Genomic DNA, 13,086 nt, shown 5'->3' with positions numbered 1-13,086 from the left:
GAGGCTGAAAATTTGAGGAAAGTCTCAAGATGCTCCTGGTAGTATGGGAGAACCAGCCTGGTATGTGTCGTCACTGGGGGCTGTCCCTGCTCCTGGAGGAGACTGTAAAGCACTGGCTGAGTTTGGCATCTGCCTACAGATTGTTCCAGGGTGCATTCCGTGGTTTGTAAAGGGAAAAGGAACAGAGCAGAAGCCCTCCTACTATTCTGTGGTACCTCTGATGCTCTGTGCTTCCTACTGCCACCCCATAGCCAGTGAGGTTGGAAGAAGCGCTGAGCAGGATAAGGCAGGTGGCCTGAGAGCTGGCACAGCCTACCTGTGAGGAGAGGGTGACTTGTCACCTATGCCTTAGCTGGGCCAAGAGAGCTCTGCGGGGGGAGGATGGCAGAACTGAATTGTACAGAGCATGTGACAAGGAGACTGCCTCACACCTTGAGAAGTAGATGCCACTTAGAAGGGCAGCAGGATTTAACCAAAATTAGTGGTTTTCCCCAATACCTTAGACGTATTACCTTATGAGTACTACAAAGTACTGAATGCCCCCAGGTACATGGGCACCCAAGGTTACAGGCGTGGGTGCAGCCTGTGCTGGACCAGCCTGGGCAGATGGCGTACAGAGATACTGCCTGCCCTGCTCCACCCCTGCCCCCTCAGGGTCAGCATTGCCCAGAGCAGCTCCCAGCTGGTCAGAGCAACCCAGAGCAGCCTGTCTTACCCTGCTGCAGCATATCCCAGGACTGTGGTTTGCCAGGTTTAGGCTCCTGCAGCTACATGTGTTCCTCTCCTGCGAAGGGGATCTGAGTATGGTGGTGTGTCAGTGCTGGCCATGGCTGCAGACACAGTGACCGGTAGCCCAGTCACAGCAGTGGGCAGCCTGATGGCTCATGGACACCTGTATCTCAGGCCACTCAGGTCAAGGTTGCTGCTGCAGCAGTTCCCTGCAGTGAGTGCTGTGTCCCCTTCAGTGTGATCCCAGCCCTTCAGGCTGTCACCCTTTGGAAGCAGAGGTGATTTCCCTTGCAGCACAGGGACAGCAGCCGATGTTCCGGCAGCAGCTGCCCAGGGACAGTGAGCTCCTGCCTGCCATGAGGAACCAGCCAGGCTGCTGCAGGCAGAGCAGTGAGGGTGCTTTGGAGCCATGCAGGAGCACAAGCTGGCTCTGCTTTCTTAGGCTTTTCCTGTTGACGAGAAGCCAGGATAAACTGAACCTCATCGAGGGGTAGTAGAAAAATCCCATTCCCTGGCTCGTGGCAGTGCGCCAGGCTCTCACTGCAGACTGTACTTGGCAGCAGAGTCCTGCGTGCATGGCCAGAGCTTGCTGTGTGCTTCAAGAGCATAACATGAAGCATTCTCCCCTCAAAATAGACCAGCTTTGGGAGTATGGTTTCTGGGCTTGCAGCACTCGGTGGAAGCAGCCTGGTCTCCCTACCTCTCTGTCCATGTGCTCCCTGTGTGAGCCCTGGCTGTGTGCCTGAGTCCCACAGGCTGGCATTGGATGGCCTGTTCATGGCAGGGCCTGCACCAGAGGCTTCTGGTTGCTCCAGATGGAAGCAGTCGCTGCTGACTGGGACCAGCACTGCTCCTGTGACACGGCAGGCTGGGACACCTGATGCCCACAGGGATCCAGGCCAAGTGCTGACAATGAGTGTTAGGGGGGGGAAACAGACTTCCAGCTCTTCAGGGAGATAGTCAGTGGGATTCCCTGGGAGACTGCCCTCTGGGACAAGGGAGTGGAACAGAGCTGGCAGATCTTTAAGGACATGTAGATTGGGTATCAGTCCCAGTATTGATCCAGACCGGGGCAGGAACAGATCGAGAACAGCCCTGATGAGAAGGGTTTGGGGATGCTGGTGGATGAGAGGCTGCACACACCCAGCTCCTGTGAACAGTGCTGGTCTAACCCTTCTCTTCTCAAGTTCTGCACCAGATGGACCTGGGAACCCTATTTTTGTTTCTGTAGGCTGCTAGGTATCCCTAATTCCCTCTCCTTGCCCTACTGCGACAATCTCTGGCTCAGGGCAACAGGCAGGAAGTGCTGTGGATGCATAGGTTGCTCTTGCCTTAGCCAAGTGAAGTCTGGAGTGTTTGATTGAAGGCAGAACAGGATTTGAGGCACACACTGGGGCCAGCCATCTCTGCTGGGACCTGCGTGGGCTGGGGGGAGCCAAAAGGCCTCTGTCTGTCAGCCTCTGTTGGGCAGAGACCGGGGGGGTCCACCTGTTGAGCTGTGTCTGCTCATGGTGGCTGTTAGCCATGGTCCCCAAATGCTGAGAGATGCTGCTGTGCTGCACTGGGTGCTTGGAGCCTCGTGGGGCTGCAGTTCCCCCGGGCACCCGCTGTTTGTAGCTGTGCCATTTGCTTCACCCGGCTGCTTTGCGTTCTCTCCGCAGCCGCCAAGCTTAAAAGCGCTGAGCCTCTCCCCAATGTCGTCTGCCTGGGAGTGCAGGACGCAGGACACCTTTGCCAGCAGTGAAGAGCAGGACGAGGTGCCACGCCAGGTGACAGTGACAGCCACGAACACAGGTGGCCAGTGCCAGTGCCTGAAGGAGGAGCCCAATGGGGCTGCCCAGAAGCGGACAAGCAACCAGAATGGGATGCAGGACAGCGGGGGCACGGGGGTGAAGAAGAAACGGAAGAAAAAGGATCTGGGAGAGCAGGAAGGAGGAGATAAAGCAGCTGTGGAGGTGAAACCAAAGAGGAGGAGAGAGCCTAAAGAACCAAAAGAGCCTAAAAAGGTGAAGGAGTCTAAGAAGCCGAAGGAGCCCAAGCAGAGGGAGGTGGCTAAGAAGCCCCGGAAACCTCGGGAACCCAAAGCCCCGAAGGAGCCTAAAGACAAGAAGAGTGGCTCTGAGCCAGCCCCCAGATCAAGATCCAAGAAGAGCAGGTGGGTGGTGGTGTGGCACTTTCCCTGTGCCTGCTGTGGACAGGGCTGTGGGCTTGCATGAGCTGCATCTGGGAAAGAGCAGCCCTGGGTGTGCAGGAACTTGGTCTGAAGGCTGGATGTGCTGGTTGGGATGCCAGGATGAGCTCTCTGGCCATGCAGAGATGGGACAGGCAGGTGCTGTTTGGGGAATATGGCCCTGTGAGACTCGAGATCCACAAGAGGACCAGAGAGTCTTGGCCTCTCCTTGGTCTGGCCTTTGTGCCGAGCATCCTGGGGCAAAAGGGACTTTAGGGAGGTGTACCACCAGGACAGTGAGGTGCTGTGTGGCAGAGGGCCTGTCATATATGATTTGGGGCTTGGGCAGAAGGTATATGAGTGAGAAAAACTTGGCCCTGGACTGTGTGCAAGTGAGGGACTCTGCACACCCAGGGCCAGCAGCCTGCCTCCCCTTGGCTCGGGCTTGGGAGGATGGTGGAGTAGATCCCATCCCCTCTCCCTCTCCTGGAGGACTTGTCCTTTCTGGCAGCTGTGGAGCTGGGCTGACAGTCAAAGCCAGCAGTGGAGGGAGGCCTGAGGACTCCCTTGACCTGCACAGGCCAGCGCCACTGTTTCTGGTAATTCCTCAGCCTTTTAATTAACAGGCTGGTTGGCCAGAAGCTCTGGTTTCTTTTTAATGGAGAGTGTGTGCAGGGAGCAGAGCAAGTCTCAAGAGCACTGGTTTAGTTTGGTCTTCCACAGCCCTCCTCCTTCAGAGCTCACTGACAGCCAGATCCTGGAGAGGCCATGCTGTGGAGCTGCCATTGGGGCGGCCTTTGGTTCCATTGGTATGGGCTGCTTGTGGACAAGAGGAGGTGTGGGTTGCTCAGCAGGACGAGAGCTGGGTGCCATGTCCCCAGCAGATCCCTGAGCCGTGCAGTGCTGTCACTTGTGCTCTTCCTTGAGCCCAGGGCTCTGCAGATGTTCATGATGAGTTGGTGAGCCAGAGCAGAGGGGATGGGCGGATCAAGCGGTCACTGCTGGGAGGTGAGGGAGGGGCTCCTCCAGGCCCCAGGGAAGGCTGCAGCAGAGGGATAGAGGTGGAGAGGGAAGGAGATGGGCTGCAGGCAAGGAAGGGAAGGATGAAGCCCATGTGCATGCAGCATTGCACCCCAAGAAGGGTCCTGGGATGACGGGTGCAGCTATCTGGTTTTCCTAATGACACTTCTGCTCCACCAGTAAGGACCTGCCATGCAGGAAGTTCACAGGGATCTGCCCCTGCAGCAGGACCTGTGGGACCACACCAAAGCAGGGGAACCCAGGGGAAGAGCAGGCCATGGAGGTTTGTGAAGGCATTCATGGCTCTTGTAGGTCCTTTGGCTGCCAGCAGTGCCTTCACAGGGTGCTGATCATTGCAGACAGGGCAGCCCCTGACTGTGCAACCTGTTGTGAGTAACTGGTGGACACATCACCGTGCCAGAGATGGGGCTTGTGGCAGGGTAACCCCAGCTGCAGATTTGGAAACCCTGGCTCTCCCACTTGGGCACAGCAGGTTCTGGGCATACCACGGGGGGCTGAAGGGCAGCCAGCTTGCCGTGCTGGGTACCAGCAGAGCCCCGGTGGAGAGGCCACTTAATGCAAGCCACACGATGTAATATAACTGTAACACATCATGCAACCAGAAGAAATTGTGTGTGGGAGTCTGGGAGTTCCACAAAGCTCTGTGCATTCCTTATGCTCTATCCCAGTATAGCCTGAGCCTGTGGTGCTTCCTCCCAGTCATCTGTGCCTTCCAGGAGGACCTAGTTCCAGCTCTGCTGCTTGGGAAGTCCAGCCCATGGGATTTGGGAGTGCAATCCCCTTTACAACTTCCCTGCCTCTGTAACCCCTCTTTGAGCCATTTTTCAGACTTGCTTTGGGCTCTGGGTCAGCCACCAGCAAACCCCCCTGTGTGAGGGATGGCCATGGGTGTCAGGGTGGAAGCTCTGCAGGGAGCAGGGCTGTGTATCCCCCTGTGCCCCCTGGCCATGTGGAGCTGGGGAGGTGCTGGGGGACCCTGACAGCTCAGGAAGGGGAGAGGTGAGCAGCAGGCTTTGGTTAGTTTGTACTCTGTGCAGATGGAATGATTGCTGTGAGTCCTCTTAAGTGGCAGATAATGGTGGCATAATTTCTTCTAAATTATTTCTAATCATAGTCAATGACTGACTCATGAATGAAGCAGTTGTTAATTGTGACTTACAAATCAATATCTTGGGAGTTACTGCTTGGTGGAAGCGCTGCTCACAGAGCATTTTCAGGGCCTCTCATTTAGGCATATATGCATGGCCAGGGCATTTCTGGCCTGAAAAACAGATTTTTGCCTTTACTTTTCACTAGTCACAGGCAAGCAGAGATTTTTCTTATCAAATGGAGTTAAAATCTTGACATTGCTTTGAAACTGATGGTTCCTCTGCCACTGTGCAGATCTGGGATGTGGAGGGGATGAGTGTTGGGGCTGGAAGAGAGGAAGGAGGCGTTGCTCAGCCCTGGGACAAGCACCAGCTCTTTGGAGCCATTCCTTTAACAGTGTTTCTTGCAGAGGGAAAGGATGGACTGGCATGCTGGGAGCAGTCGTTTTTTTGCTGTGGTGCTCCCTGGTCCTGTTTCCTTGTGCAGGTGGCCCTTACCCTGAGAACATGCCGTGGGTCTGGGCTTGTCTTTCCATGTTTTTCAGGAAGGTGGTGGGATTCATGGGCACAGAGCCCAAATCCCCTCTGTGACCTCAGCATGGAGAACAGTTGCCTGGTGGGACAGAGCTTCCCAGCGGGCCCTTGGAGTGGGCAGTGACTGCTGTGATGGGCCATTGCATCTGTGGGAGTTGGATCTGCATCCTCCTGTGTCTGTGGCGATCACAGGGCTTAACTCCCTCCAGCTGGAGGCTCTCACCAGTCTGCTCAGCTGCCTCGGGAGGGGGCTCAGTGCTGTGACTCAGGAACGCAAACTGTGAGCTGGAGCAGCTTGGGCTTGGTGTAAAGATTTACTGGGATCTGGCAGAGCTCTGTGGCACAGGCAGGAGTTGGCCAGCAGTGTGGCCAGTGCTCCTAAGACTGGACTTGAAGGTTCTGTTCCAGGGTGCCAAGACATGGGTTGTCTCTGAAGCTGCTGAACTTTATTTCTGACTTTGGTCAGCGCAGGATGTGTTTGGGAGCATTGTGATCAGAGCAGGCACCTTGCTGCCATGGCGTACTGAGTTTGGTGGTGGAGAGATCCTCTTTGTGCCTGTGCTAGACCCTGTGAGCTGAACCCCAGCTCCTACAGCCCCTGTGGGGTTGTTCCCTTGGCTGGTGAGAGCACCCAGCCTCCACACCAGGCAGGACAGGTGGACCCTTTCATCCCGGTGCTCTGGAGCTGGATGGAGAAACACTTTGTGTGCTTAATGAGCATCAACGACTGGGGATCCCCAGTGCTGGGGGAGGTCCCAGGAGCCTGGAGCTGCCTCTGGGTGATCCAGAGGCAGCAGTGCTCTGCGTGGAGCCTGCTGCCTCTCTCCTGGGATCCCCAGGACATGATCTAACTGTCAGTCTGCCTCGGCAGCAAAGACACCCCTGTGGAGAAGAAGAAGAAAGGGAAGAGGAAAAATGAGATACCAGTGAACAGTTTGGATTTGGATCAGGATCTCCTGAGCCCATCTGTACAGAGCCCAGAGGAGTCTGTGGAGTCAGCTGACAGCCAGGTATGTCCAAAGCCCTCAGCTGGCTGTTTGTGGGTGAAATCCTGGCTGCCTCTCAGAGGGACCACAACAAGGGCCTCTGGGCACAGGAATCAGAGAGCATGCTCAGCACTGTGGTCAGCTTCTGTCAGCCTGAAGTCAGCTGTTGGCCCAGGGTTGCATGCACACTGCTGCCCTGGGCCCTGGGTGTGTCAGCCTTGAGTGTCCCTCTGCACCACAGCTCTGGGCAGCTCCCTTTCCTGGCACAGCACAGGGGAACACGCTGGCCCTGCAGCCTGGGGGGCTGCATGCCCTGCATCTCTACAGGGCTTCTCTACCTCATGTCTTGGGGACTGGTGGGGCTCTGTGGGTCAGGGTGGAGATCTCAGCGCTGCAAGGAGTGCCTGTTCTTCCTACCACCCCCATCCTGCTGGGGCCTGGAAGGAATTCTGGCAGCCCTGGGGCTTTCTCGCTGCCACTCAAGCAAGGAGGAGGTATTTGGTCTGTCCGTGCCTCCCAGCACTGCCCTTTTTCCTCCCCTGTACAGAAACGGCGCTCAGGACGACAGGTGAAGAGGAGGAAGTACAACGAGGACCTGGATTTCAAGGTTGTGGATGATGATGGCGAGACAATTGCCGTGCTGGGAGCTGGGCGAACCTCGGCGCTCTCCGCCTCTACTCTGGCGTGGCAGGCAGAGGTAGTGCTGGGGTGGGACTGGGGGTGTGGGATGGGAGATCTGCCTCATGAACAGTATTCCAAAATGTCAGCGCTGAGGCTTGAGGAAGTGGTGGGTCCCAGCTTAAGGATGGGGTGGGAGAGCGACTGTCTGGGAGGGTTCAGGCTGGCTTTTCAGGAACTGTGAGATGGACAAGAGGCATGCTGGTCCAACTGTCCCCCTCCTGCTTGGAGACTAAGGCCTCTGGAATGTGTGACGCAGCTGGACATGTTCTACCCACTGCCCATGCCCACCTTTGGCTTTGGTCTCTGTAGCTCCTGTCCATGATTGCTCTATTTTGTTCCTGCCGGCTGAGGGCTATGTAGGTGCCATGTCATCATTTTCTGCCCACATCGCTGCTCTCCATCAGTGCCTCAGAGTGTAGTGATGCCAGCCTGACCCTTGCCAGCTGAGCTGATCTGCTGGGCAGCATGGCAGGGACCACCCAGTGCCACTGCGGTTTGGGCCTTGCTGTCCTTCTGCCTCTACCCACTGGTTCAGTGCTGGCTGCCCCTTCCTGCCTTGTCTGTGACTTGTGTGTTGGACCCTGCAGCTCTTTGCATCTTTCTGGTCACTGACAAAGCTGTCAGATATTAATAATGGTCACTGGTTTTTTCATGGTGTTTCTGTTACCCTCTCTAGTCCCCTCTTCCCAAGGTTTTGGTGGGTATTAGCTCTGTTGATAAGCCCTGACCTGATGATCCATGCCTGGCCTGGGGCTGCCATACACCCACAGGACATGCTCCAGAGCTGCTTCAGCTCTGCCTGAAGCTGTGTCCCAGCTGGGCTCCTGGCAGTCATCTCTCCAAGTGAGATTTTCAAAGCAGCGGGTGTGAGCTGCCTTTGACATGTGCCCATGCTCCCACCCTGTTCTCCTCTCAGTCCTAAACTTCCACCTCAGGTTTTCCTGCTCCAGATGGGTCATTAAAGCTGATGTCCAAAGCAGCCAGGCTGGATGGTTGCTCTCAGGCCTGGCCAGCCTGCCCAGCTGAGCCTGCCTGTGGCTGCTCCCAGAATCAGAACTGACAGCAGGGCAGGATGTGAGTGCTGCAACCTCAGGGCTGCTTTCTCCGTGGCCTGGTCTTGCAGCTTTCCCCCTGCACCCTGGCCACAGTCCTAAACAGCTCTTTGGGCACTGCAGGGCTCCTCCAGCAGCCTTCAGACAGCCAGCAGTGAGCCACAGACCAGTGGAAGCCTGTGTAAGGGCTGTGGATAAGTGTGGGAGCTCCCATGGCACTGCTGGATGGCCATGTTCACACCGACCCTCTGTGGGAGAGTCAAGCAGAGCCCAGCAGTGCCAGGGCAGATGCCCGGGCACAGGGGAGCAGGCACTGCACAGTGGCTGTGGCAGGAGCACTTCTGCATGCTCCCTTCAGCTGTCTTAACCCAGTTTAGGGCAGAGTTCCCCAGATAGGGCAGAAATCCGGCTCTGGGCCTCAAGATGGCAGCCAAGGAGCCCAGGCAGAGCTGCTGTTCCCTGCTCATTGCATTGTGGTGCTGGGTTCAGCATCCTGCCCCGCACTCAAGGATATTGCCAAGGCAGCAATCACCTCTGGGCTGGGGATGGAAGGAGTGCTGTGGCCCTGGGCATGGTCTTGGCTTTCTCAGACATTTTGGGATGAGTGGTGTGGGGTGCCCTGTCTGTCCTTCCCTAGCCTGCCCCATGCCATTCTTTGAGAGACTTTCTAGTCTGCAAAATGACACCTCAGGGCTGCTTTGCCTTGGTCCATACTCCACTTCTGTCAGAAGGGAATGAACAGAATTCTTCTGCTTTCTGCTCTGCACTTTCCTCCTCCTTCTGCTGTACTGTCTTGTAGCCAAAGCAGAACTGATATTTCTAATGCTCAAGCAGGCTCCATGTTTTTGGCGTCCCTCATCTCCCCTGCATCTTCCTCTGTGGGTCTCCTCTGTAGCACAGATGGGCACAAGCCTGGCTCTCTTGTCCCTTGGCATTTGGTGGGGCTGATCCTGGCACAGCTGCAGCCAGGAGAGCCTCCACCTCCCCAGAGCAGGCAGCAGGACAGCATTAGGGCCACCTGCAGCCAGCCTGTGCTCAGTGAGAGGAGCTGTGCTGGAGCCCCTGGGTGCCAGCAGAGGGTATCTATGGGTAAGAAGCCTGCAAAGAGAAGGAGGCAGCACTTCAAACCTCCTGCCTCCAGCCTGCCCTGTCCTGTGGCCATGGGCAGATGACAGCGTGTGGGTGACGTGTGGCAGGGCCTGACAGACATGCTGCCTGCTCTCCTGGGGCCCTGGGGCCATACAGCACTATGGGGCTGTACAACTGCCAAGGCATGACCAGAATGTGGCATGGAGAGTGCCTTGGAGCAGGAATGTGCATAATTTTGGCATAATTCCTTCCTTGAGTCCGTGGGCAAGTGCCCAAGCTCCCTCCTCTTTTCTGGGAGGCCTTTCACTCCATCTGGCTGCCCTGGTGTAGCTGGAAGGACTCACACAGCAAACCTGACACTGCTGTGGCCTGGCTGACCTGAAGAGGACAGGCAGAGGGTGAGTGTAGCTGGTCTGGCAGCACCTACACCCTCACACCCAGCAGGGGCTCCCCAAGCACAGCTCTCCCAGCTCCCAGTGCCAGCTCTGCCTGGCTGGGGGACTGGGAGAGGAGCAAGCAGCTGTTCAGTGCTGGGAGAGTGCCAGGGGTGTGTGATGAGCCAGAAAAACAGAGCTCTCCTTTCCTGTCCCCAGGAGCCTCCCGAGGATGATGCCAATATCATTGAGAAGATCCTTGCTTCCAGGATGGTGCAGAAGGAGGTGAGTGGCAAAGATGTCAGTGGGGCTAGAAGTCCCTGAGCAGAGGATGGGTGGGACCTGGCTGCCCTGTGCAGCAGGGACACGAGACAGCAGCAGTTGGTGCTCTTGCTTCTGTGGTGGGGTGCTGGGGTATGCCCAGACTGGCACCTTTCTGAGCTGTGGATCAATGTGGTGCCTCTCCTGTCCTGGGCACCAGAAAGCCTCTGAAGAGGGGTCAGGCCTGGGCTGATGCCCAGAAAGTGTTTGGAGTTCCCGTGCTCAAGGGTGGTCTCATGTCGTGTTCCCCAGGGCTACTGCAGCTCTGGGGCAGCAGCACAATGTGTGCCTGCCTGTCCTCACCATCCCTGGGGCTCAGTCCCTGGAGCCTGTGGCCAGGCAGGGGCTGGCTGAGAATGCCCCCCCAGCTTCTGCACAGCCTCTGACTGTCACTGACTCTCCTTCCCTTGGTTTCAGGCTCATCCTGGAGGCCTGGCATTTGAGACAGAGGAGTTCTACGTCAAGTACAGGAACTTGTACGTGCAGTGTTGTACTTGTGGTGCTTTTTTCTGTGGGCCCTGTGCATGCAGGAACAAGGACTGTGCACTCCCACCTCTGTCCCATTCCCTAGCTGCAGCCCCAGCATGCCTTTTTCCTATCCCTGTCGATGCCTTGAGAGGCTACCTAGAACAAAGGCTGGACAGTGTTAAAGGAATAAAGTAGGGATTTATTAAAAAGGCCTTCAAAGGATACACTTTGGGCAGTACAAGAGCCTGGCTGAGGCTACACCCAAGATGGACGATGAGTCATGAGTTTCACATTTTTATAAATTTTGGTCCATTTATATATTTTGGTTAATTGTCCAATTACAGCTTCAGGTTATGAAGTCACATCCTCCCGGATTGCTCTGCTCAGTTTGCTGTTTACACTTTTGGGGCCTGAAGCTGCAATGGGGTCGTTGGTTCTCAGGCTGGAAAAGGATTGTTTTGTCTAACTAAACTGTGAAGAGAACTTGCTAACACTTTCTATGAAGTTCAGAGCTATATACTAATGCAGTACAGAATCTGCAATTAAAAAAATGAAATAAAATACTGGAAAATATTAAAGCTAAAACTTAAGGCATCACTGTCCTGAGCCAGCTGTGGTGGGAAGCAGGGAGCTGCTGCAACTTCAGTGCTTGGTCTTGGCCTGGTCCTGGTGCATGGCTTTCCCCAGTTTGGGTTGGCATAGGCATAGGCATGGACTGGGCATTCTCTGGATCGCTGGGAGATCCATGCTGCTCTGTGTGGTGGATGGTTTGGGACCAAAGGCCTCTTGGTCACATGTTGATTTTTTTCCCCCTGCAGCTCTTACCTCCACTGTAAATGGGCAACTCTGGAGGAGCTGGAGAAGGATCCCAGGATCTCGCAGAAAATAAAGCGCTTCCGGAACAAGCAGGCTCAGATGAAACATATTTTTACAGAGGTGAGAGTGGAGCACAGTGAGCAGTGGTGCCTGACTCTGAGCCCAGTGCCATGGCTGAGCAGGCCAGGAGCTGCCCCTGGCACCTTGCTGCCCAGACCAGTCTGTCACCAGGGCCAAAGGCACCAGGGCTGGAGCTGAGGGTCCATGACTGTGCCCTGGACACCTCTAGTGTCACTGTGGAATTATGAGCAGGGTGACAAGTGTTGCCAGCTCTGGAAGAGTTGCTTGGTGGGAGAGAGGGCAGCATATAGGGCTGGAGGTGCTTCTGTGGTGGAGCAGAGATGCTGTTGGAGAGAGGGAGCTATAAATATCTGGGCTTAGGGCAGCTCCTGCCTGCTCTGCTCTATAAGCAGATTAATCTTGCTTAGCATGAAAGGTGTTCTATAATTTATCTTGTTGCTCCAGAGATAGTTGTTGGATCTCCTCAAACTGCCCCTTGTAAGTATAAATTAGGCCAGTAGGCTATGAAAATTTCTTCTTTGTAGCGGAAAGCTGGGGGTGTGTGTCAAATTTCTCACTCACGAGTCTGTTTGGGGTCTTTCTCAGGATGCAAAAAAAAGCATGTGTTGGAACACTCTGTACCACCAACAGTTCAGCAAGGAGCACATGCTCTTTTCCTGTAACTAACTGAGGTTTGGGGAGTTGTGAGTGTAGAAGCCTGATTTTTCTCTTTCCCAAGCCCTAGGCCATGTCTCTCCAAGGACTATGCCAGGTGGGGCAAGAGGGAAGCAGAGACTGAGACCAAGGTGTCACCCCTTGCAGCCATGGGGTTCATTGGGTGCTGTGCACTGTGGTGGTCATAGCTCTGGATGCTGCACATCAGCTGAAGCAGACAGCTTAGGACTTGTACCTTTGGGCCAGATAAGCTGGAGAGGACATTCCTGCCTCCCAGCAAGGGCAGCACGGAGCATGTGACTGCTCTAAAGAAAGAGCTTTGCCTTCTGCCAGGTTCCTGCATCCTCCCTGCCCAGAGACAGATGTCTGTACCTGTGTCCAGGGCACTTGGTGTGTTGCACACAGCTAGCAGCATCCTGGGGACAGATGCCCCGCAGCTGTTTACTTGTGCCCATCTGTTTAACCCTGGAATCACCTTGAACTTACCTCCTGTTTTACTGTTTGCCATCACAGCCTGATGAAGATTTGTTCAACCCTGACTATGTGGAGGTAGATCGAATTCTGGAGGTGGCTCACACAAAGGACCCTGACACTGGGGAGGTGAGAGGCTGCATCTCTTGCTAGCCCCATGGAGGGAAGGAAGGAGACGTGGCAGGAGGCCCGGCCCCATGGGGCACATTGTGGGTCATCTCTGAGCACCCTGAGCCTTCCCAGCCTTCCCTTGCACAGCTTTCCCGGTCTCCAAGGGCCCTTGGCACAGGGTGGGTGGAGGGATGCTGACTCTCCCTGTCTCTGAGCCTGTTTCTCTCTGTGCTGCAGGAGGTGACTCACTACTTGGTGAAGTGGTGCTCGCTGCCCTATGAGGAGAGCACCTGGGAGCTGGAGGAGGATGTTGACCCAGGGAAGATTAAAGAGTTTGAAGCCCTCCAAATCCCTCCAGAAATCAAGCACATGGTAACGTACCCTGAGGTAATGTACCCGGCTGGCAGCTCTGCCCTGGGC

The 13,086-nt window shown here is 55.6% G+C and overlaps 1 protein-coding gene across 1 annotated transcript in view; it reads left to right on the top strand.

Moving 5' to 3' along the window:
- The window catches only part of CHD6 (chromodomain helicase DNA binding protein 6), a 95,513-nt gene that overhangs the window by 48,989 nt on the left and 33,438 nt on the right, over positions 1-13,086 (top strand). The window contains 8 exon segments of the mRNA XM_030963178.1: positions 2,391-2,884; positions 6,434-6,572; positions 7,096-7,245; positions 9,964-10,029; positions 10,483-10,541; positions 11,352-11,469; positions 12,598-12,684; positions 12,904-13,053. Coding sequence (XP_030819038.1) covers positions 2,391-2,884; positions 6,434-6,572; positions 7,096-7,245; positions 9,964-10,029; positions 10,483-10,541; positions 11,352-11,469; positions 12,598-12,684; positions 12,904-13,053 — 1,263 coding nt within the window.

This window comes from Camarhynchus parvulus, chromosome 20 (genome assembly GCF_901933205.1).
Source record: "Camarhynchus parvulus chromosome 20, STF_HiC, whole genome shotgun sequence".
Classification (NCBI taxonomy): domain Eukaryota; kingdom Metazoa; phylum Chordata; class Aves; order Passeriformes; family Thraupidae; genus Camarhynchus; species Camarhynchus parvulus.
This window is presented reverse-complemented; position numbering and strand designations above follow the sequence as displayed.